The sequence below is a fragment of the Lethenteron reissneri genome, chromosome 10 (genome assembly GCF_015708825.2).
Source record: "Lethenteron reissneri isolate LAM-NWPU_2019-01 chromosome 10, ASM1570882v1, whole genome shotgun sequence".
In the NCBI taxonomy this organism is placed as follows: Eukaryota; Metazoa; Chordata; class Hyperoartia; order Petromyzontiformes; family Petromyzontidae; genus Lethenteron; species Lethenteron reissneri.
In genome coordinates, this window is record NC_083788.1 from 6,468,749 (window position 1) to 6,493,051 (window position 24,303).

General features: G+C 50.0%; 1 protein-coding gene and 1 long non-coding RNA gene across 6 annotated transcripts in view; one reads left to right on the top strand and one right to left on the bottom strand.

Moving 5' to 3' along the window:
- Positions 1-24,303, bottom strand: part of LOC133340849 (extracellular signal-regulated kinase 2-like) — a 50,138-nt gene that overhangs the window by 8,433 nt on the left and 17,402 nt on the right. For all 5 annotated transcript variants that reach the window (XM_061549281.1, XM_061549280.1, XM_061549285.1 and 2 more), the window contains exons 3-7: positions 23,699-23,797; positions 22,013-22,042; positions 21,175-21,262; positions 19,179-19,309; positions 17,782-17,984 (exon numbers count right to left, since the gene is read on the bottom strand). In XM_061549281.1, the coding sequence (XP_061405265.1) occupies positions 17,782-17,984; positions 19,179-19,309; positions 21,175-21,262; positions 22,013-22,042; positions 23,699-23,797 (551 nt within the window). The remainder of the gene's footprint in view (positions 1-17,781; positions 17,985-19,178; positions 19,310-21,174; positions 21,263-22,012; positions 22,043-23,698; positions 23,798-24,303) is intronic.
- LOC133340546 (uncharacterized) lies at positions 626-6,302 on the top strand. Its single transcript, XR_009754919.1, has 3 exons — positions 626-747; positions 2,249-2,403; positions 6,189-6,302. It is a non-coding gene; the product is annotated as an uncharacterized LOC133340546 (long non-coding RNA).

Sequence of the window (24,303 nt, forward strand, 5' to 3'; positions counted from 1 at the left end):
GTACACATTGCACCAGCAGCACTACGATTGTCAGGCTTTGGATCTTGTAACACAACGACAAAGATTGCCCCCCCCCCCCATATAGCCTGCACAGACTGTGAGGGCAAGGGCTGTTTGCGAGTACTGTCGCACCGACCTGTGGACGCCAACACGGCGCACACGAGGTGGTGGTCAACACCACGCCCGACCGACTTAGTCTCCCCAAAGGCAATGTTTACACACTGCACCAGGGACTGCATTTAAGGCTGAGCCGACCTAAAGGGGGGCCCAGGACCGGCTCAAGTTAAATAATAGACGAAATGCATTGAATCGTGACTTAAAGCTTTCGTGACTGCAGGAAATGATATTTGTTTCGTCTTTCAGTAAAGTCACGTAGATAGGTTCAAATTAACACTGGTAGGAACCTCCTGGTTACACCAGCCCACAGGGGATTATTGTGTCCGTCTGTCCGTCGTGCAGGGAGGGGCTGGGTGGGGAGGAGAGGGCGGGGAGGGGCTGGGTGGGGAGGGTGGGGCTGGGTGGGGAGGTGAGGGGCTGGGTGGGGGTTGGGAGGGGTGGGGCTGGGTGGGGAGGGGCTGGTGACCCCGTGGTGCCCTCATAAAACTAAACGTTTAACCTACTCACGCCGGCTTGTGCCCGCCCTCACAGTCGGGCATATTTGCGGAATACACCACGCCGCTGTTGACCCTGCAGGCCATTGACCGAGCAACCCAACCAGCTCCCTCCGCAGGAGGAATGTGTTAAAAAGTAAGTTTTTGGTTTATTTTATTTTTATTAATTTGAACCTATCTATGTGACTTTACCGAAAGATCCAAACAATACGAATCACATTTTTTATCAATCCCCCCCCCCCTCTTTAAAAACGGCAGCCCCCCCCCCCCCAATATTTTGTCTCCTGACACGTACAACCCCCCCCCCCCCCACCATATCTCGACAAGCCGTGGCCAAGAATTACGCAGCTGCTGATGGCCATTACATCACTAAGCTCCCCAGTCCAGCGGCACACCACGAGGGCGCAAACAGGGAAGGTGGATGGGTGTGCGGGCGGGCGGGCGAGATCTCGATACGCCCAATGGTTGGGTTACCCAGAATCCCTTCGGAATTCTTATCAGCAGAGCAGCGAGGCTTAACATCCCGACCCCCCAACGCGCTCGGCAACGCCGTCGCAGAAGTGGACCTTGTAGAACTACATTCCGAAAATGCCGTGACAAGAGGCGCGCACGAGGGGGCGATGTTCGCCCACGGGCAGCCCTCGGACACCGCCGAAAAAAAGCCAAATCCCCCAGCCCCCCCCTCCTCTCCCGAACGACGAATTGCGACCGGGCCGAATTGTGGGCGCCAAGTCAATGCCATTCGTTGATATTATCGAACTGGAACTTTCTCGATTCGCTGGTGCCGTAACCGACGATGAACGTCCCCCTATTGAAACGCTGCTTGCGTATTTCGCCGGTGATGGTGTCGTCGCAAGCCATTGACGATTTTGCTCACGGGATCGCATTCATTCAATCATACGGCCCCATGCTGATTCACTACGGCTGTGCCATTCCATGTTGCCCCCATTCATTGACGACGTTACTTTGTATTAATTCTATTACTGGTAGGAACCACCTGGTTACACCAGCCCACAGGGGATTATTGTGTCCGTCCGTCGTGCAACCAAAAATGGGAGGGGTGGGGCTGGGTGGGGAGGTGCTGGTCACCCCGTGGTGCCCTTATAAAACTCAACGTTTCACCTACTCACGCCGGCTTGTGCCCGCCCTCACAGTCGGCCATATTTGCGGAATACACCACGCCGCCGTTGACCCTGCAGGCCATTGACCGAGCAACCCAACGTTCCTACCAGCTCCCTCCGCAGGAGGAATGTGTTAATCGATTACCTCGCCGATGTTGCCCCTATTCATCCATGTTACCGATGTTGCCCCTATTCACTGATGGTGCTGCTGATGCTGTCAACTTTGTTGTTGCTGTGTTCATTGGTCAGTAATGCTGTGAACGGTGCCTATTGAATGTGGTCCCTATTCAATTCTTCATCATCATCATCAGCGGCAACGGTCGCCTTTCCGCTGCTGATTTGCGAACATTTCCTAAACGTTCAACTCCTGTCGTGATTCTGTATTGTTTGCTGTTGTAGCGTTCCGACACGCCCCCTACTCGGCATATGTGAACAAGAGCGTTATAGCTCTTCGGATTCCTCCAGGATAAATCATTGCTTTTCTGATACTGATCTCTCACGTCCCTGCACTGTTAGCAATCCACACGGAACTGATTCCATCGCTCCATCCTGCCGGTGGACGCTCCTCTGGGACCGCATTCCATCCCTTGGCTGCCGTTCCGTGATTGCTCTTGACCATCGTCCCATTCGAGACGTGACGCGGTCAGCCCAAGCCAGATGCCGCCACCCAGGTGCACGTGTTCCCTAATCAATGTGTTCCCCGACCCGCGCGTTCCCCGACCCGCGCGTTTCCCGACCCGCGCGTTCCCCGACCCGCGCGTTCCCCGACCCGCGCGTTCCCCGACCCGCGCGTTCCCCGACCCGCGCGTTCCCCGACCCGCGCGTTCCCCGACCCGCGCGTTCCCCGACCCGCGCGTTCCCCGACCCGCGCGTTCCCCGACCCGCGCGTTCCCCGACCCGCGCGTTCCCCGACCCGCGCGTTCCCCGACCCGCGCGTTCCCCGACCCGCGCGTTCCCCGACCCGCGCGTTCCCCGACCCGCGCGTTCCCGACCCGCGCGTTCCCGACCCACGCGTTCCCCGACCCACGCGTTCCCCGACCCACGCGTTCCTCTCTCACGGAGGCTCTCGGTGCAATGCCGACCGAGCGTGCGACACCCCCCCCCCCCCATGCTTCTTAGAATTGATTTTTTGGGGTTCTGTTCAAATTACGTATCTCGATTAATTGGTGCCGTCTGTATTCATATCAAAGCTGCCCCCCTATTACACGACACTGTCCCGAGCCATCGATGCCGCTGTACTCCTTGATCACTGATGCGAGCGGGTTGCTCTGCCCTTTTTTAATTGATGCTGTTTATAATGTCGACTATAATGTGCGTCTATTCATAGATGCTGACGCTGTTTGTTAACGATGCAGTCCTTGGTCATTCATGTTCCTGTTCTCGCTACGTATTCATTGATGTATCTATTCATTGATGAATTACTGGACATTAACTGATGTCTCTGTTGTGTTTCTGATGCTGCTTCTGATGTCTCTGTTGTCTTCTAATGCTGATGCCTCTGATGTGTTTCTGCTGCTGCTTCTGATGTCTCTGTTGTGTTTCTGATGCTGCTTCTGATGTGTTTCTCCGACCCGCGCGTTCCCCGCCCCGCGCGTTCCCCGACCCGCGCGTTCCCCGACCCGCGCGTTCCCCGACCCGCGCGTTCCCCGACCCGCGCGTTCCCCGACCCGCGCGTTCCCCGACCCGCGCGTTCCCCGACCCGCGCGTTCCCCGACCCGCGCGTTCCCCGACCCGCGCGTTCCCCGACCCACGCGTTCCCAGACCCACGCGTTCTCTAACCCACGCGTTCCCCGACCCGCGCGTTCCCCGACCCACGCGTTCCCCGACCCGCGCGTTCTCTAACCCACGCGTTCCCCGACCCGCGTGTTCCCCGACCCGCGCGTTCCCCGACCTGCGCGTTCCCCGACCCGCGCGTTCCCCGACCCGCGCGTTCCCCGACCCACGCGTTCTCTAACCCACGCGTTCCCCGACCCGCGCGTTCCCCGACCCGCGCGTTCCCCGACCCGCGCGTTCCCCGACCCGCGCGTTCCCCGACCCGCGCGTTCCCCGACCCGCGCGTTCCCCGACCCGCGCGTTCCCCGACCCGCGCGTTCCCCGACCCACGCGTTCTCTAACCCACGCGTTCCCCGACCCGCGCGTTCCCCGACCCACGCGTTCCCCGACCCGCGCGTTCTCTAACCCACGCGTTCCCCGACCCGCGCGTTCTTTAACCCACGCGTTCCCCGACCCGCGCGTTCTCTAACCCACGCGTTCCCCGACCCGCGCGTTCTCTAACCCACGCGTTCCCCGACCCGCGCGTTCCCCGACCCGCGTGTTCCCCGACCCACGCGTTCCTCTCTCGCGGAGGCTCTCGGTGCAATGCCGACCGAGCGTGCGACAACCCCCCCCCCCACGCTTCTTTGAATTGATTTTTTGGGTTTCTGTTCAAATTACGGATCTCGATTAATTGGTGCCGTCTGCATTCATATCAAAGCTGCCCCCTATTACACGACACTGTCCCGAGCCATCGATGCCGCTGTACTCCTTGATCACTGATGCGATCAGGTTTCTCTGCCCTTTTTTAATTGATGCTGTTTATAATGCCGACTATAATGTGCGTCTATTCATAGATGCTGACGCTGTTTGTCAACGATGCAGTCCTTGGTCATTCATGTTGCTGTTCTCGCTACGTATTCATTGATGTATCTATTCATTGATGAATTACTGGACATTAACTGATGTCTCTGTTGTGTTTCTGATGCTGCTTCTGATGTGTTTCTAATGCTGCCTCTGTTGTGTTGCTGCTTCTGATGTCTCTGTTGTGTTTCTGATGCTGCTTCTGATGTCTCTGTTGTGTTTCTGCTGCTTCTGCTGTTGCTGCCATCGCTGCTGCTGTTTCTGTTGCTGCTGCTGTTTCTGTTGCTGCTGCTGTTTCTGCTGTTGCTGCTGCTGTTTCTGTTGCTGCTGCTGTTTCTGTTGCTGCTATCGCTACTGCTGCTGCTGCTGTTCCTGTTGCTGCTGCTCTTTCTGTTGCTGCTATCGCTGCTGCTGTTCCTGTTGCTGCTGCTGCTGTTTCTGTTGCTGCTATCGCTGCTGCTGCTGTTGCTGCTGCTGTTTCTGTTGCTGCTATCGCTGCTGCTGCTGTTTCTGTTGCTGCTGCTGCTGTTCCTGTTGCTGCTATCGCTACTGTTGCTGCTGCTGCTGTTTCTGTTTCTGTTGCTGCTGTTCCTGTTGCTGCTGTCGCTACTGTTGCTGCTGCTGCTGTTGCTGCTGCTGTTCCTGTTGCTGCTATCGCTACTGTTGCTGCTGCTGCTGTTGCTGCTATCGCTACTGTTGCTGTTGCTGCTGCTGCTGTTTCTGTTGCTGCTGCTGCTGTTCCTGTTGCTGCTATCGCTACTGTTGCTGCTGCTGCTGTTTCTGTTGCTGCTGCTGCTGTTCCTGTTGCTGCTATCGCTACTGTTGCTGCTGCTGCTGTTTCTGTTGCTGCTGCTGCTGTTCCTGTTGCTGCTGTCGCTACTGTTGCTGCTGCTGCTGTTGCTGCTGCTGCTGTTCCTGTTGCTGCTATCGCTACTGTTGCTGCTGCTGCTGTTGCTGCTATCGCTACTGTTGCTGTTGCTGCTGCTGCTGTTTCTGTTGCTGCTGCTGCTGTTCCTGTTGCTGCTATCGCTAGTGTTGCTGCTGCTGCTGTTTCTGTTGCTGCTGCTGCTGTTCCTGTTGCTGCTATCGCTACTGTTGCTGCTGCTGCTGTTTCTGTTGCTGCTGCTGCTGTTCCTGTTGCTGCTATCGCTACTGTTGCTGCTGCTGTTTCTGTTGCTGCTGTTCCTGTTGCTGCTATCGCTACTGTTGCTGCTGCTGCTGTTTCTGCTGCTGCTGTTCCTGTTGCTGCTATCGCTACTGTTGCTGCTGCTGCTGTTTCTATTGCTGCTGCTGCTGTTTCTGTTGCTGCTGCTGCTGTTGCTGCTGCTGTTTCTGTTGCTGCTGCTGCTGTTCCTGTTGCTGCCATCGCTACTGTTGCTGCTGCTGCTGTTTCTGCTGCTGCTGTTTCTGTTGCTGCTATCGCTACTGTTGCTGCTGCTGCTGTTTCTGTTGCTGCTGCTGCTGTTTCTGTTGCTGTTGCTGCTGCTGCTGTTGCTGCTGCTGCTGTTTATGTTGCTGCTGCTGCTGCTGTTCCTGTTGCTGCTATCGCTACTGTTGCTGCTGCTGCTGTTCCTGTTGCTGCTGCTGCTGTTTCTGTTGCTGCTGTTTCTGTTGCTGCTATCGCTACTGTTGCTGCTGCTGCTGTTCCTGTTGCTGCTGCTGCTGTTTCTGTTGCTGTTGTTGCTGCTGCTGCTGTTTCTGTTGCTGCTGTTGCTGTTGCTGCTATCGCTACTGTTGCTGCTGCTGTTCCTGTTGCTGCTGCTGCTGTTTCTGTTGCTGCTATCGCTACTGTTGCTGCTGCTGCTGTTCCTGTTGCTGCTGCTGCTGTTCCTGTTGCCAGGGCGGCTGCTGCGCGCCTCTTGGTGTTTACGGAGCAACGGCGGCGGTTGCCGAGGAGCCGCGAGCAAAACACGCGGAGCCGCACCGCGCGAGGCACGCACAGGCGTACACACTCACACACTCACTTACACACTCACACACTTACTTACACACACACTCACACACTCACTTACACACTCACACACTCACACACTTACTTACACACTCACTTACACACTCACTTACTTACACACTTACTTACACACTCACACACTTACTTACACACTCACTTACACACTCACTTACACACTCACACACTTACTTACACACTTACACACTCACACACTTACTTACACACTCACTTACACACTTACTTACACACTCACTTACACACTTACTTACACACTCACACACTTACTTACACACTCACTCACACACTTACACACACTCACTTACACACTCACACACACACTCACACACTCACTTACACACTTACTTACACACTTACACACACACTCACACACTCACTTACACACTCACTTACACACTCACTTACACACTCACACACTTACTTACACACTCACTTACACACTCACACACTCACTTACACACTCACTCACACACTTACACACACTCACTTACACACTCACACACTTACTTACACACTCACTTACACACTTACTTACACACTCACACACTCACTTACACACTCACTTACTTACTTACACACTCACTTACACACTCACTTACTCACTTACACACTTACTTACACACTCACACACTCACACACTTACTTACACACTCACTTACACACTCACTTACAAACTCACACACTTACTTACACACTCACACACTCACTTACACACTCACTTACACACTTACACACTCACACACTTACTTACACACTCACTTACACACTCACTTACACACTCACTCACTTACTTACTCACTCACTCACACACTCACTTACACACTTACTTACACACTCACTTACACACTCACTTACACACTCACTTACACACTCACACACTCACACACTACTTACACACTCACTTACACACTCACACACTCACTTACACACTCACTCACACACTTACACACACTCACTTACACACTCACACACTTACTTACACACTCACTTACACACTCACACACTCACTTACACACTCACTTACTTACTTACACACTCACTTACACACTCACTTACTCACTTACACACTTACTTACACACTCACACACTCACACACTTACTTACACACTCACTTACACACTCACTTACAAACTCACACACTTACTTACACACTCACTTACACACTCACTTACACACTTACACACTCACACACTTACTTACACACTCACTTACACACTCACTTACTTACTCACTCACTCACACACTCACTTACACACTTACTTACACACTCACTTACACACTCACTCACTTACACACTTACTTACACACTCACACACTTACTTACACACTCACTTACACACTCACTTACACACTCACTCACTCACACACTCACTTACACACTCACTCACTCACACACTCACTTACACACTTACTTACACACTTACTTACACACTCACTTACACACTCACACACTCACTTACACACTCACTTACACACTCACTTACACACTCACACACTTACTTACACACTCACTTACACACTCACTTACACACTTACTTACACACTCACACACTTACTTACACACTCACACACTTACTTACACACTCACTTACACACTCACTTACACACTCACTTACACACTCACGCACTTACTTACACACTCACACACTCACTTACACACTCACACACTTACTTACACACTTACACACTCACTTACACACTCACACACTTTACACACACACTCACACACTTACACCCTTACACACTTACACACTCACTTACACACTTACACCCTTACTTACACACTTACACACTCACACACTTACACACACTCACACACTCACTTACACACTTACTTACACACACTCACACACTCACTTACACACTCACTTACACACTCACACACTTACACACTCACACACTTACACACACACTTACACACTCACTCGCCCGCTTACACACTCACCCACTTACACACTCGTCACTTACACACTCACCCGCTTACACACTCACTCACCCACTTACACACTCACTCACCCACTTACACACTCACCCACTCACCCACTTACACACTCACCCACTTACATACTCACCCACTTACACACTCATCACTTACACACTCACCCACTTACATGCTCCTTCACTTCCGCACTATTTTACACACTTACATACTTTACGAACGCTCATCCACTAACAAACTTACGAACACACTTAAGTGATAACAGGCGCACACTCACTTATTGCACAATCACCAATGCACACGAATACACGATTTAATAACCCACGTGCACACTCCCTTGCACACTTAAACACTAATTTGTACACTCGCACATATTTACTAACACGCACACACTCACGTACACACACTCGCCGAATAACATAATTACTAACACGTGAACACTTACAAACACTCACTTGCACACTTCCTAACACACTTATTCACACACTCAATTACATACCCACCCACACACACAAAAGACAAAGATCTCCCGCATAGCCTACACAGACTGTTGGGGAAAGTGCTGTTACCAGGCACCTTTAGAGGCCGGCACGGCAAACAAGGGGGTTGGGTGGCCAGAACCGGCCACCTTTATCTCCCCGGTGCCTGATGTTCACACACCACACTGGGTACGAATTTAAGGCTGAGTTGATCTAGGGGAGTCCCAAGACCAGTTCGGCTATTCACCACTGCACTAACGACGCCCCCCCCCCCCCTTCACATCAGAGTCACACTTAGGAATGTACGTGAGTGTACACGTGCATTGACACACACACACAGTCACGAACTTACTAACCCACAAACTTGAAACACAACCCTTGCGGATATACCAGGGAGCGGGGTTGGTGCAGTGATTCGCACGCTACGCTATGAACCCGCCAGCCCAGAGGTCAATTCCTGGTCACACGGCTAATGTCGGTGGCGAGTGATGAGCTTGAACCAAACCCAAACACATTGTCCTACTGCTACGGAGGGAGCTCGTAGGAACGTTGGGTTGCTCGGTCAATGGCCTGCAGGGTCAACGGCCAGGGCGTGGTGGATTCCGCAAATAAGCCCGACTGTGAGGGCGGGCACAAGCCGGCGTGAGTAGGTTAAACGTTGAGTTTTATAAGGGCACCACGGGGTGACAAGCCCCTTCCCACCCAGCCCCACCTCTCCCACCCCCCACCCAGCCCCACTCTCCCCACCCAGCCCTACCGTTCCCACCCAGCCCCTCCCCACTCAGCCCCTCCCCACCCAGCCCCTCCCCTCCCACCCCCCCCCCAGCCCCTCCCTGCACGACGGACGGACGGAAACAATAATCCCCTGTGGGCTGGTGGAACCAGTCGGTTCCTACCAATATCACTCCCTAATGCCCCCCCCCCCTCTCCCACTTTTGCCACAACCCACACCGCAGTACGGATAGTCAAACAAGCAGTGGATCAACAATGGGCTCAAGGTATTAGTATTATTATTACACACAAAGACAAAGGTCCCCCCGGATAGCCACCACAGACTAAATAGGCAGGATGATTCAGATTTGCGCATTTAGAGGGGAAGCGGTGTGTGTGTGGGGGGGGAGGGGAGGAGAGATTTCCACGTTTCACAAGCGCAGAGAAGGCATCACTGTGACAGGGGAGAACTTCGCTTACACACCCACCCACACAGCGTCAGGCAGGTTAGGAAGACGAAAGATCCCCCCGTGACCCCCCGTGACCTCTGTGACACAGACTACTTGCGGGCAGCAGCAGTACCGATGAAGGCCACGAGAGGGTGGGGGTTGGCCAAACGCCACGCCCGATTGTTTACTACACACCGCACCAGTTACTCGTTTGAAGGCCGAGTCGACCTAGGGGAGTGGTTCACAACACTGCGCTACGAACCCGGCGAGTGATATTCCGAACCGATCACGGATCGTTACCTTCACCGACTATTTTTGGTGAAGTATGGTCAATCAACCCCCCCCACACACACCCCCCCCCCCGACTGGAGGCTTTGGATTGACACTAGACGGGCTGGCACGTGATTCTTGTAGGTTGTCACACACTCACACACTTACACACTCACACACTTACACACTCACACACTTACACACTCACACACTCACACACTCACACACTTACACACTCACACACTCACACACTTACACACTTACACACTCACACACTCACACACTACACTCACACACTTACACACTCACTCACATACACACTCACACACTTACACACTCACACACTCACACACTCACACACTTACACACTCACACACTTACACACTCACACACTTACACACTCACACACTTACACACTCACACACTCACACACTTACACACTTACACACTCACACACTTACACACTCACACACTTACACACTCACACACTCACACACTTACACACTCACACACTTACACACTCACACACTCACACACTTACACACTCACACACTCACACACTTACACACTTACACACTCACACACTTACACACTCACACACTCACTTACACACTCACTTACACACTCACACACTTACACACTCACACACTTACACACTCACACACTTACACACTCACACACTCACACACTTACACACTCACTCACATAGTGATGTGTGTACGTAGTGATGCGTGTACGTAGTGATGTGTGTATGTTGCATTTCTTTCGCGCCGTACGTAGCCAAGCGTGCTAAGCGGAGGGGGGTGTGATGATGATAGCTGTGCTGTAGTGATCGCAGAAGCACAAACGTGTGTGTGTGTATAACACAGCTGTGTGTATAACACACTGTGTGTATATAACACACTGTGTGTGTATAACACTGTGTGTGTCTAACACTGTGTGTGTGTAACACTGTGTGTGTATAACACAGCTGTGTGTGTATAACACTGTGTGTGTATAACACAGCTGTGTGTGTATAACACAGCTGTGTGTGTATAACACTGTGTGTGTATATAACACACTGTGTGTGTGTATAACACACTGTGTGTGTGTATAACACACTGTGTGTGTGTATAACACTGTGTGTGTATAACACTGTGTGTGTATAACACTGTAGTGGTGACAGTGACACTGTAGTGGTGACAGTGACACTGTAGTGGTGACAGTGACACTGTAGTGGTGACAGTGACACTGTAGTGGTGACAGTAACACTGTAGTGGTGACAGTGACACTGTAGTGGTGACAGTAACACTGTAGTGGTGACAGTGACACTGTAGTGGTGACAGTGACACTGTAGTAGTGACAGTGACACTGTAGTGGTGACAGTAACACTGTAGTAGTGACAGTGACACTGTAGTAGTGACAGTAACACTGTAGTGGTGACAGTGACACTGTAGTGGTGACAGTGACACTGTAGTAGTGACAGTGACACTGTAGTGGTGACAGTAACACTGTAGTGGTGACAGTAACACTGTAGTGGTGACAGTGACACTGTAGTGGTGACAGTGACACTGTAGTGGTGACAGTGACACTATAGTGGTGACAGTAACACTGTAGTGGTGACAGTGACACTGTAGTGGTGACAGTGACACTGTAGTGGTGACAGTAACATTGTAATGGTGACAGTGACACTGTAGTGGTGACAGTAACACTGTAGTGGTGACAGTAACACTGTAGTGGTGACAGCGACACTGTAGTAGTGACAGTGACACTGTAGTGGTGACAGTAACACTGTAGTGGTGACAGTGACACTGTAGTAGTGACAGTAACACTGTAGTGGTGACAGTAACACTGTAGTGGTGACAGTAACACTGTAGTAGTGACAGTAACACTGTAGTGGTGACAGTAACACTGTAGTGGTGACAGTGACACTGTAGTGGTGACAGTGACACTGTAGTGGTGGTGATGATGTCAGTAGTGGTGGTGGTGGTAGCACCACCACCACCACTGGTGGTGATAGTAGTAGTGGTAGTCCTGTAGTGGTAGTAGTAGTACTGTAACGATGCCAGTACTACTGTAGTGATGACAGTAGTGGTATTGTAGTGGTAGTAGTACTGCTGTAGTGATGACAGTAGTGGTGGTAGCTCCACCACCACCACCACTACTGGTGGTGGTGATGACAGTAGTAGTAGTACTGTAGTGATGACAGTAGTGGTGGTAACTCCACCACCACCACTACTGGTGATGATGGTGGTGGTAGTAGTACTACTGTAGTGATGACAGTAGTGGTGGTAGCTCTACTGGTGGTGGTGATGATGACAGTAGTGGTGGTGGTAGCTCCACTGGTGGTGGTGATGACAGTAGTGGTGGTGGTAGCTCTACTGGTGGTGATGATGATGACAGTAGTGGTGGTGGTAGCTCCACTGGTGGTGATGATGATGGTAGTAGTAGTACTACTGTAGTGATGACAGTAGTGGTGGTAGCTACACCACCACCACCACTACTGGTGGTGGTGATGATGATGGTAGTAGTAGTACTGTAGTGATGACAGTAGTGGTGGTAACTCCACCACCACCACCACTACTGGTGGTGGTGATGATGGTAGTAGTAGTACTGTAGTGGTGACAGTAGTGGTGGTGGTAACTCCACCACCACCACCACTACTGGTGATGGTGATGATGGTAGTAGTAGTACTGTAGTGATGACAGTAGTGGTGGTAACTCCACCACCACCACCAGTACTGGTGATGATGACAGTAGTGGTGGTAGTGGTAACTCCACCACCACCACCACTACTGGTGATGGTGATGATGGTAGTAGTACTACTGTAGTGATGACAGTAGTAGTGGTGGTAGCTCTACTGGTGGTGATGATGGTGGTGGTAGCTACACCACCATCACCACCACTACTGGTGGTGGTGATGGTGGTGGTAGCTACATCACCACCACTACTGGTGGTGATGGTGACAGTAGTGGTGGTGGTAGCTCTACTGGTGGTGATGATGATGATGATGATAGTAGTAGTACTGTAGTGATGACAGTAGTGGTGGTAACTCCACCACCACCACTACTACTGGTGATGGTGACAGTAGTGGTGGTGGTAGCTACACTGGTGGTGATGATGATGATGGTAGTAGTAGTACTGTAGTGATGACAGTAGTGGTGGTAACTCCACCACCACCACTACTACTGGTGATGGTGACAGTAGTGGTGGTGGTAGCTACACTGGTGGTGATGATGGTGGTGGTAGCTACACCACCATCACCACCACTACTGGTGGTGGTGATGGTGGTGGTAGCTACATCACCACCACTACTGGTGGTGATGGTGGTGGTGATTGTAAGAGAGGCGTCACCACGCACACGCACCGCGTGTTTCTGGCGGTCGCTATGTAAACACACGCGCGTTGCTAGGGTTATTAAAGTGTTATTATTACACATCACACACACACACATAACAAACATACACGTGCACACATAGAGACACACACACACATAACAAACATACACGTGCATACATAGAGACACACACACACTCATACAACAGAGGCACAAACACAGACACACACAAACACATAGGAAACAGATACACACACACACAGTCATACTTACACACAGATACATATTATGTATAGATACACACAATGATACACACTTATACACATACACATTGACACATAGCAAACAAACATTGCATGTGCATACATAGAGATACATCAAATAACATTGAAACTCACACACAGAATCACACGTGGTCATACAGTAGTGTACAAAGACAAAGATCCCCCGTATAGCCTCAACAGACTGTAGGGGCAAGTGCTGTTAGCGAGCACCTATGAAGGCCAGCACCACGCCCGACCGCTTTTGTCTCCCCAGTGGCGATGTTTACTGCACACCGCACCAGGTACTCATTTGAGGCTGAGTCGACCTAGGGGAGGCCCAGGACCGGTTCAGATAATCGTCACTGGTGTTGGTATACAGACGCACACACAGACACATAGACAAAGGTCCCCCGTGCAGCCTACACTGGCTGTTAGGGCAAGTGCTCTCATCCGGCACCTATGAATGTGGGTTTGTCTCCCCAGTGCCTGATGTTTAAGGCTGAGTCGACCTAAGGGAGCGCCCTGTCCGTGAGCGTGAATCGAACTTAATGCAGTGCACAAAGACAAAGACCTCCCCGTATAGCCTTGACAGCAGTGGCGGCTCGTCAATAGAGGGCGCAGGGGCGCCGCCCCCATCAATATTCAAGAAATATACATATGCAAAATTTATATAAAAATACATAAATAAAATATTTTTTTCATACGATGTGCCGGCTGGTAGTAAGAAAAGCATCAGCATTTAATAAAAACTGGCTTTAATCGGTCAACTATTTTCTATGTTTTTCAATGTGTTTCATGCGGGGCGCCAGACAAATGGATGTCTATGTGAGACTTTACATTTTCGGACAGCATGTGACCTGAAGCTGGTCTCTAATTGGTTTCTTAAAGATTCTCCTCGGGGCGCAATTCGTTGCGTCCCTGGCCAATCAGAATTGGATACATGTTATTTTATCCAATCTGATTGGTTCTCGTCACCTGTCATTCAAATTTACGCTGTAGGCCACTACTGCGAGTGCGAAGGCGACACCACTTTGACACTTGCTAGGCTGATCAAATTTTTTGTGTAAACAATGGCAGCAGTTCATCCAAATTCTGTAATTTATTTACAAAAAAAACCCTTTCACAAGGCTTTCGCTGGAATAAATAAAAAAGATAAAGGATCTCGGACCGGACCAACCCGATTTACAAATCCAGCAGCAGGCCAGTGACAGAGGACGAAGCTACACACGAAGCTTCACCCGCGCTTGTTATGAGAAACGGAGGTGGCTGGCTGGATGTGATGTTAGCAATTCTCTTTTTTGTTTTCCCTGTCTTTTATTTCAAAGTCTCGGCACTGAAGTTTTGTGGACAACGACGGGGGTAAGAGACCTCAAACATCTCTCTGACAAATGCAAACGTCATGAAAGTAGCCGCAGCCATATTGATAATAGCATGAAACTAACGTTTTTATGTTCAAGTAGGAAACATGCTTTTTGGTACTTTGGTCTGAAATGTATATAAAAGAGAAACATTTATGTTCAAGTAGGAAACATGCTTTTTGGTACTTTGGTCTGAAATGTATATAAAAGAGAAACATTTATGGTCAAGTAGGAAACATGCTTTTTGGTACTTCTTTTGGTCTGAAATGTAAATAAAGATCATCAAAATTTATATTCAAGTAGTCAAAATGGTTTTTGGTACTGCTTTATATTTATTTGCCCCCCTCAATAAAATAAAAAAAATGCGCCCCCCCAAAAATAAATATCACCAGCCGCCACTGCTTGACAGACTGTTGGGGCAAGTGCTGTGAGCGAGCACCTTACATACACACACACACAAATAACACGTGACACACACGACACACACGTGCATTCACCCCGTCTCTCGGTGCAATTCCAAGTATTCACCTCCGCATGCGTCTTCTTGTCAGCTGTTGTTTTATCTGTCAATGTCAGTGTCTCGTGATTGATCTCTCATAGCAGGGAATGCACAGAGGAATGAAACGGCTCCATCGTGGAATGATGCCTCCTTCATTTGTTTTTAGATTCAAGAAGAAGTAAATACAAACACATTCCTCCTGCGGAGGGAGCTGGTAGGAACGTCGGGTTGCTCGGTCAATGGCCTGCAGGGTCAACGGCGGCGTGGTGTATTCCGCAAATATGCCCGACTGTGAGGGCGGGCACAAGCTGGCGTGAGTAGGTTAGACGTTGAGTGTTATAAGGGCACCACGGGGTGACCAGCCCCTCCCCACCCAGCCCCACCCTCCCCACCCAGCCCATCCCCACCCAGCCCCACCCCTCCCACCCCTCCCCACCCAGCTCCTCCTCACCCATCTCACCCAGCCCCTCCCCACCCTCCCCTCCCAACCCAGCCCCTCCCCACCCAGCCCCTCCCCACCCAGCCCCTCCCCACCCTCCCCTCCCCACCCAGCCCCACCCTCCCCACCCAGCCCCTCCCCACCCTCCCCTCCCCACCCAGCCCCTCCCTGCACGACGGACACGATAATCCCCTGTGGGCTGGTGTAACCAGGAGGTTCCTACCAGTATCAACAACTATACCTATCCGGCTTCTCTACGTTATGTGGGGGTGGGGCATTGCCCGAAACGTCGCCTATTATCGATGTGTTTTTTGTCCTACAGCATTGGTTAAGTATTGCTGACACTGCCCCGATTGTGTTGATTTGTTATTTTGCGTGTGCACCACTGCCAACGCAGCAGCATCGCCAAAAAATGTGTTCTGCTCGATCAATTAGGGAGATTTAAAACTTACTTGAATATAGACAGACCCATTAGGCTCATATCGCACACGCTGTGCATTCAATTCTTTCAACTTGGAACGAGCCGCAACCACGCTACTCGCTCGCCCTCGCAGAGAGAGGGGACGACTCAAAGGCCCCAGGAGGACGAAATCAATATATTAAGGTGTTATTGACCAATTAAACTAAAACTGAACAATTTTTTTTTATTTTACCAGGTAAGGCCCACTGAGCCATACGGCTCTTTTTCAGAAGCGACACGGCTACAAACGAAGTAGCTTACCGCGTGGAAATGCATTTCAGCCAAACACTCTGAACGCACATTGATTCTAAATGTGGGGGTAACAACCTGGAGGACCCGGAGAAAAATCCCCGCGACCACGGGGAGAGAGAGAGAGACACCGCACACTCCAAATATACAGCAGCAGGCGTCCAGGTCTGGATCGAACCCTCCGCCTCCTGCATAGCAGGCGAGGTGGTTAACAATCTTGCCACCGTGGCGCCCAATAAATGAGTGTTTGCGTGACAGGAGTAAACCGGAGCACCCGGACAAGACCGACGCGTGTGAAAGGGGCCACGCTCGATCCCGTCCACATTGCACAGCTCGAGTCAACGCTTGCTGCGCCGTCCTCTCCGCGGCAAGCCCAACGTGCGCGCGCGCGGGTGGGTGGGTGGGCGGGTGGGAGGGTGGGTGGGTGGGTGGGCGGGTGGGAGGGTGAGCTGGCGGGTGGGTGGGTGGGTGGGCGGGTGGGTCGGCGGGTGGGTTGGTGGGTCGTTGGGTGGGCGGGCGGGTGGGTGGATGAGTGGGCGGGTGGGTGGGTGGGTTGGTGGGTCGGTGGGTGGGTTGGTGGGTTTGTGGGTGGGTGGGCGGGTGGGTGGGTGGATGGGTGGGTGGGTGGGCGGGTGGGTGGGTCGGTGGGTGGGTTGGTGGGTCTGTGGGTGGGTGGGCGGGTGGGTGGATGAGTGGGCGGGTGGGTGGGTGGGTTGGTGGGTCGGTGGGTGGGCGGGCGGGTGGGTGGGAGGGTGGGTGGGCGGGTGGGTTTAGGGCGGGTGGGAGGGCGGGTGGGTGGGCGGGTGGGCGGGTGGGTCGGCGGGTGGGTTGGTGGGTCGTTGGGTGGGCGGGCGGGCGGGTGGGCGGGTGGTTCGGTGGGTGGGTTGGTGGGTCTGTGGGTGGGTGGGCGGGTGGGTGGATGGGTGGGCGGGTGGGTGGATGGGTGGGCGGGTGGGTGGGTGGGTTGGTGGGTCGGTGGGTCGGTGGGTGGGCGGGCGGGCGGGCGGGTGGATGGGTGGGTGCCCCTTCTCACCTGGGCGTTGAGAGCAGAATCTCGGGCGCGCGGTACCAGCGCGTGGCGACGCATTCGGTGAGCGCCGGGTCGCCCCTCACTCCTCCTCCTCCTCCGACGCCACTGCCCGCGCCGCCCTCCACGGCGAGCGGTCCGACGGAGCGAGCGAGCCCAAAGTCGCACACCTTCACCACGCACTCGCTGTTCAGCAGCACGTTCGACGGCTGCGGAGGAGACACGGCACCGGACGAGTTACGCTTGAAACGGCGCGCCTCCGTGACCTAACGGGACGGCTTGAGAAAGCGGATTCTCTTCGCGTGCGGCGTTGAGGGAGCGGGAGAAAGAAGAAAAGTGGCTGACTGCCCACCCGCCCGCACGTACACACACTCACCTATTCACCCACTACCTTTTTTTTGTCAAGGCGCTCTTCCCCCCCCTCCAACCCAGCTTAAAAAGACGCTCCAAGCCTGGGGTTGTCATTCAGACTCTGTCTTCTCGACAGACCTGTTCTTCACCTGAGGACGGCTGCTTGCTTTGTGGCCGAAACGTCGTGAGAATTATTTTATTATGTTTTATTTTTATTATTTTATTACTTCCCTTCTACGTGACTTTACCAAAAGAACCAAGAAGATGAAGACACCCACTACCTGTTCACTTTGCGCGGCAACGTGCCCGCACACCTGCTCACCCGTTCACTTACTCACCCACTCGCATACCAACCCACTCGCCCACCTCCTCACGCACTCGCTCACCCAATGGCGATGTTTACACACCACACCAGGTACTCATTTGAGGCTGAGTCGAACTAGGGGAGGCCCAGGACCGGTTCAGATATTCGTCACTTGGTGTTAGCCGTGAGCGGGGATCGAACTGCCGTCACTAGTTTCGTAGCTCGGCGCGCATACCGCTACACACTAGCGCTCTGCCACAAAGACGAAGAAAATCCCCTATATAGCCTCAAACAGATTATAGATTTGAAGCTTTCGTGACTGCAAGGAATCATATTCTTAGTTTTTTTCCTAACAGCGTGCTTCAGCCGCACCGAACCTCACAAAAATAATATTCAGGGCCTACCTTGGCTCCTCCCACCCTCAACCAGTATATCTACAAGTACTGTGTTCTTGGAATTTCTCTCACTTGATACAGCTATCGTGCTGTGACAGTTCCACCTGAAGACGGAAGCTTGTGTTGCCTCCGAAACGTCGTGATTTTATTTTTATTTTACTTATATTAATTTTAATTTTTTACCTATGTGACTTTACCGAAAAAACCTAAGAATATCAAACAGACTTTTCAGGGCAAGCGCGCACGCACAACGGCAAAGACGGCGGCAACAACAAGAGCAGCCACCCCGGCTCCGGTTCAACGGCGGGTCATGTCGCTGCGACTCCCGTGCCAGGCTAGGTGCGCCACGAGACCTTGTGATCGCGGTGGATGACGTTGCCGGAGTGGATGTACTTGGTCGCCTTGAGCAGCTGGTACATGATATAGCGCTTGTGGATGTCCTTGAGGATTCGCCCCTTCCTGATCACAGCGTGCAGGTCCGTGTCTGCAGTGACACGCGGATGGGAAGCACGAACGAATGAATTGATGAATGCAGGGGTGTCCAAACTTTCTGCAAAGAGGGCCACATTTGATAAAGTGAAGATGCCCGGGGGGCCAATAGTTCCTTTTGACATTGTTTTAACCACAAAAGTTACGTGGAAATACACACTGTTATAAAAAAAATTCATTGTCACAATTACCTTGATTTTTCAAATGACAATGTAACCAAATATAAGCCACTCAGGCAGACGGGAACAACTCTAAAAACGCAATTCTGTCTTTCATTCAGTCAGATAACATTGAACAAACCGTATAGAATACCTTACATTTCCATGAGTTTTATGATGTATTTATTCTGACAGAGCTGGCGAGCCATAACTAACACGTTATAAGACCGAAGCTGCGGGTCGTATGAAATCTGTCCGCGGGCCGTGATTGGCCCGCGAGCCGGACTTTGGACATGCCTGGATTAATGCAAGGCTTGCGGAGTGTCACGAGGGACTAACCCATGAGCTCACAGTTGACGAGGCTTGTTGTCATCACCAGCGAAACGTCATGCGCGAATTGTAAATGTTGCAGGTTTATTGTCAACACACCGGTGTGCTCAACTAGTAACTAATTGGCACGTTTTGTTTATGTGACAACCCTTACTAATTGGCTGTGGCGGGTTTAACGACAAACTTACGCGATCCAACCCAAGAAAAACTTTTTTTATGGATAATATTGCTCGTGAAAGCCTACCTGTTAAACTGAAAAAAAAAATATTCAGGCGAATTTACGAACAGACAGACAGAAGGGGTGGATGGGAATAAATGAAAGGGCATTGAATGCAAAGGAATTGACAATCTGATAGATGATGGTCGGGAAAGCAGGATAACTGGAGGATGCACAGACGAACGCAAAGGACTGAAAGGAAATTGAAATTGAAAGTGGTGGAATTGACAATCCGACGGATGATGGTCGGGAATGAATACAGGAGAATTGTAGGATGCACAGATGAATTAAAGGGAATGGAAAGGAAGTTCAATGCAGGGGAAATGACAATCTGACTGACGATGGTAGGGAATGAATGCAACTGACCGATGGCCGCATCACCTGAACTGACAACGTAGTTACTACGCCACTGGAATGATTGCATGGGAAGGAGTGCGTGGGAAATAATAATTTAATCTCACATTTCTCCGCATTGCACGTAGCTCCCAGAAAGTGAGACGCACACACTGCACCTTGCGTTCCTGGGTATCTACAAAGTTCTACAAATCGGGCTGAGCTTGTGAGATCCATCAAGATTGGTCAGTCCAGGAGATTCAATCCCAGGCACGAGAGTGTAGTTGTGTACAAGTGGTAGGACTAGGAGTGGTCTGGGGGAGAGGTAATGTAGTGGTCAGCGCACTGCGCCGCACACCTGGTGCGTGATCCAGGTTCCTGCTTACGGCCGAGGATCAGTGATGAGAATTTGAACTGACCCTGGTCTTCCCCAAGGCCGAATCGGCATTAAATAACAACCTGGAGCGGCGTGTAAAACTTCAGCTCTGGGGAGACAAAGGCAGCCGTGCTCGGAGCGAGTTGCATCTTCGTTGTGCTCGTGGGAGTATACATGCAGCGTCTGTGCGATCCCAGTTTGAATACCGCCCTTGGGTAACATCAGCGGCAAACATCTGAACCGGTGATGGGTTCGACTGGGCGTCAAATCAGCTCCTGGCGTGGTGTGTGAATGTCGTAGGGGCTGGGAAGGCCTTCATATTAGAGAGCTCGCAAGCAGCACTTGGCCCAAGAATCTGTGTAGGCTACACCAGGGGGCAGGGGCGGTGGGGAGCTTTGTCTTTGTCATTGTGGCAGGAGGAGGTTGTGGGGTCACGAGGAACGAACCCATGAACTCGAAGATGAGATAGATGTCACGGTCGTTGTCCGCGCGGATGATGTTCTTGAGTTTCACGATGTTGGGGTGGTCAAACTCCTGGTGACAGGGAGACCGAGGAAAGTCATCGATTGGCAATCTTAGAGTTGAAGAATCATAATTAATTCACCAAAAATTCGTACCTTGTAAGAAGGGCCATTGTTCAAAATGTCACCTATTATAACTGATAAGTGTTTTATTTTTATTATTATTAATTGTGCTTGTGCATCAGCATAACCTAAACATATATATATCTTCTTGGTTCTTTCGGTAAAGTCACGTAGAAGGGAAGTGAGAAATATATTATTATATATTATTATATAATAATATAACATTATATAATAATATAATATAAATGTATTATATTATATTTTTATATATTTTTTATATTATTTAATTATGTTTTATTTTTATTATTTTATTACTTCCATTCTACGTGAATTTACAGAAAGAACCAAGAAGATTAATCCCTGCAGTCACGAAAGCTTTAAATCGAAATATATATATAACTAATTAATTGGTCGTTCAAAACCGAAGCTCAAATGGGTGCAGAGCAGTGCTCAGCTCTGGTGGAAGAAATGAGCCAGTGGTGGACATTGCACATTCTCATGAGAAAGACCAGGCTACCAATAAGATGACCACCGTTAGCTTTGGATGGATGATGGTGCTGATAATAATAATGATGATGATATGATGAGCACATAAATGATGATTAAGATGAAACTGATGATCACAATGATGAAATGATGATTACCATGATAACAGGGATGATGATAGTTACGATGAAATAAACACTTTAAATTAGCTCACCTTTAAAAACATTACTTCTCGAAATGTTCTCTGTATAGAAAAATAAACCCACACACGCGCACACGCGCACGCATGATTAAAAATATACACGACATACATTGTACACACGCCACCTTACAAATACGCACATCTCTAAACACTCATACCACCATACTTTATCCATTACAAATTGACCAAAAATATTCTCAAATCTCATTTTGTGTTCAGGTTTCAAATGTGAGTTACCGGTTATTTGTGAACTTTCTCATAAATTCTGAAAGAAATATTTCATGCGGTCGCTGGTAGGGTGGAGTAGGAAAGTCTATAAGTCACAGCTGTAGCGAGGGGTAGACTGGATGTTGTATGCCGAGCCGGAGAAACCCGGTTGCAAATTAAAGCCTGCAGATTTGACCTTTGATCAATTGTAAAACTTTAGCTCGCCAGAAATCGAGTTTTCAATATTCATACCACAGACCAGGGGTCGGGAACCTTTTTGACTGGGAGAGCCATAAAAGCCAAATATTTCTAAATATCTTTCATTGATAGCCATATAGTATTTTTAACGTATAATAAATTAAATACGTCTTACTTTTAATGCGACTTGTGGTCACGGGACCCGTGACCCGTGAAATTTATCTTCAAAACTAATTTCTGTTTACTTTAAAATGACACAGTATTATTAAGCAATATTACAAGTTTTTTAAAATCAGTTCCAAACTGATTTTTTTTTAATAAAAAAAAAAAATTTTCAACTCAAAATTGTCTGGGAGCCATATGCCGTCACCGGAAGAGCCATATATGGCTCGCGAGCCATAGGTTCCCGACCGCTGCCACAGATAATCAATGATGGGGGAAATTGAGTGTTAGGAAAATAGAGTGACAAATAATTGCATTTCAGATTTCTGAGTATTGAGAAATCGAATGTTTAAAAATCGAGTTTTCGATACCGAATTGCAAATATTTGAGTCTCAGATTATTCAGCAGCTAATGAATCAAGTTGGAATATGACTTTACGGCAAGTAATATAATTCAGTTTTGCATAATCGAGTCTCTCATAATGGTTTTTGATAAGTGAGTTGGAGATCGTCGGATAACCAAATTACAGATGAGCAAGTTTGAGACAATCAGGTTACAAATGGGAGAGTTGAAGAGAAATGGAATTGAGGCTCTTTGGGTTTACAATAATCTAGCTGCATATTCTTAGGTTTTTTCGGTAAAGTCACGTAGGTAAAAAATTAAAATTAATAAAAGTAAAAAGTAAAAAAAAAAATCACGACGTTTCGGAGGCAACACAAGCTTCCGTCTTCAGGTGGAAACGTCACAGCACGATAGCTGTATCAAGTGAGATAAAATCCCAAGAAAACAGTACTTGTATATATACTGGTTGAGGGTGGGAGGAGCCAAGGTAGGCCCTGAATTTTTGTTTTTACTTTTATTATTTTTTTACCTACGTGACTTTACCGAAAAAACCTAAGAATATAAATCCTTGCAGTCACGAAAGCTTCAAATCTAGAATCCAGCTGCAGGTGCGAGGTGGATTCCCAGTCAAAATGGAACGTTGGGTCAACGTTGCAAGTTCACTGAGTTGTGGCATCGCAATAGCGCAAGAGGTGGTGGCGGCGGTGGCGGTGGCTTGTGGAAGCCTTCATCCAGCAGCGGATTGCCCCTGGCTGGCCACGCTGATGCTGTGCCGCTGATTCGGCTTGCCTGTGCGTCCGTACGGTTACGGAATGCGTCGAAAATTTTCTTGATGGCGACAACTTCTTCTGTAGTGCGGTCGATGGCCTTCCACACAATCCCATAGGCCTACACGCACACAGACATCACACACACACACACCGTTATACACACTACCTCCATGCATTTATATTTATACAGGCGACACAAAACACACGACTCTTTCCATAACCCTTCCACACAATCCCATAGGCCAACACGCACACAGACATCACACACACACACACACCGTTATACACACTACCTCCATGCATTTATATTTATACAGGCTACACAAAACACACGACTCTTTCCATAACCCTTCCACACAATCCCATAGGCCTACACGCACACAGACATCACACACACACACCGTTATACACACTACCTCCATGCATTTATATTTATACAGGCTACACAAAACACACGACTCTTTCCATAACCCTTCCACACAATCCCATAGGCCAACACGCACACAGACATCACACACACACACACACCGTTATACACACCTCCATACATTTATATTTATACAGGCGACACAAAACACACGACTCTTTCCATAACCCTTCCACAAAATCCCATAGGCCAACACG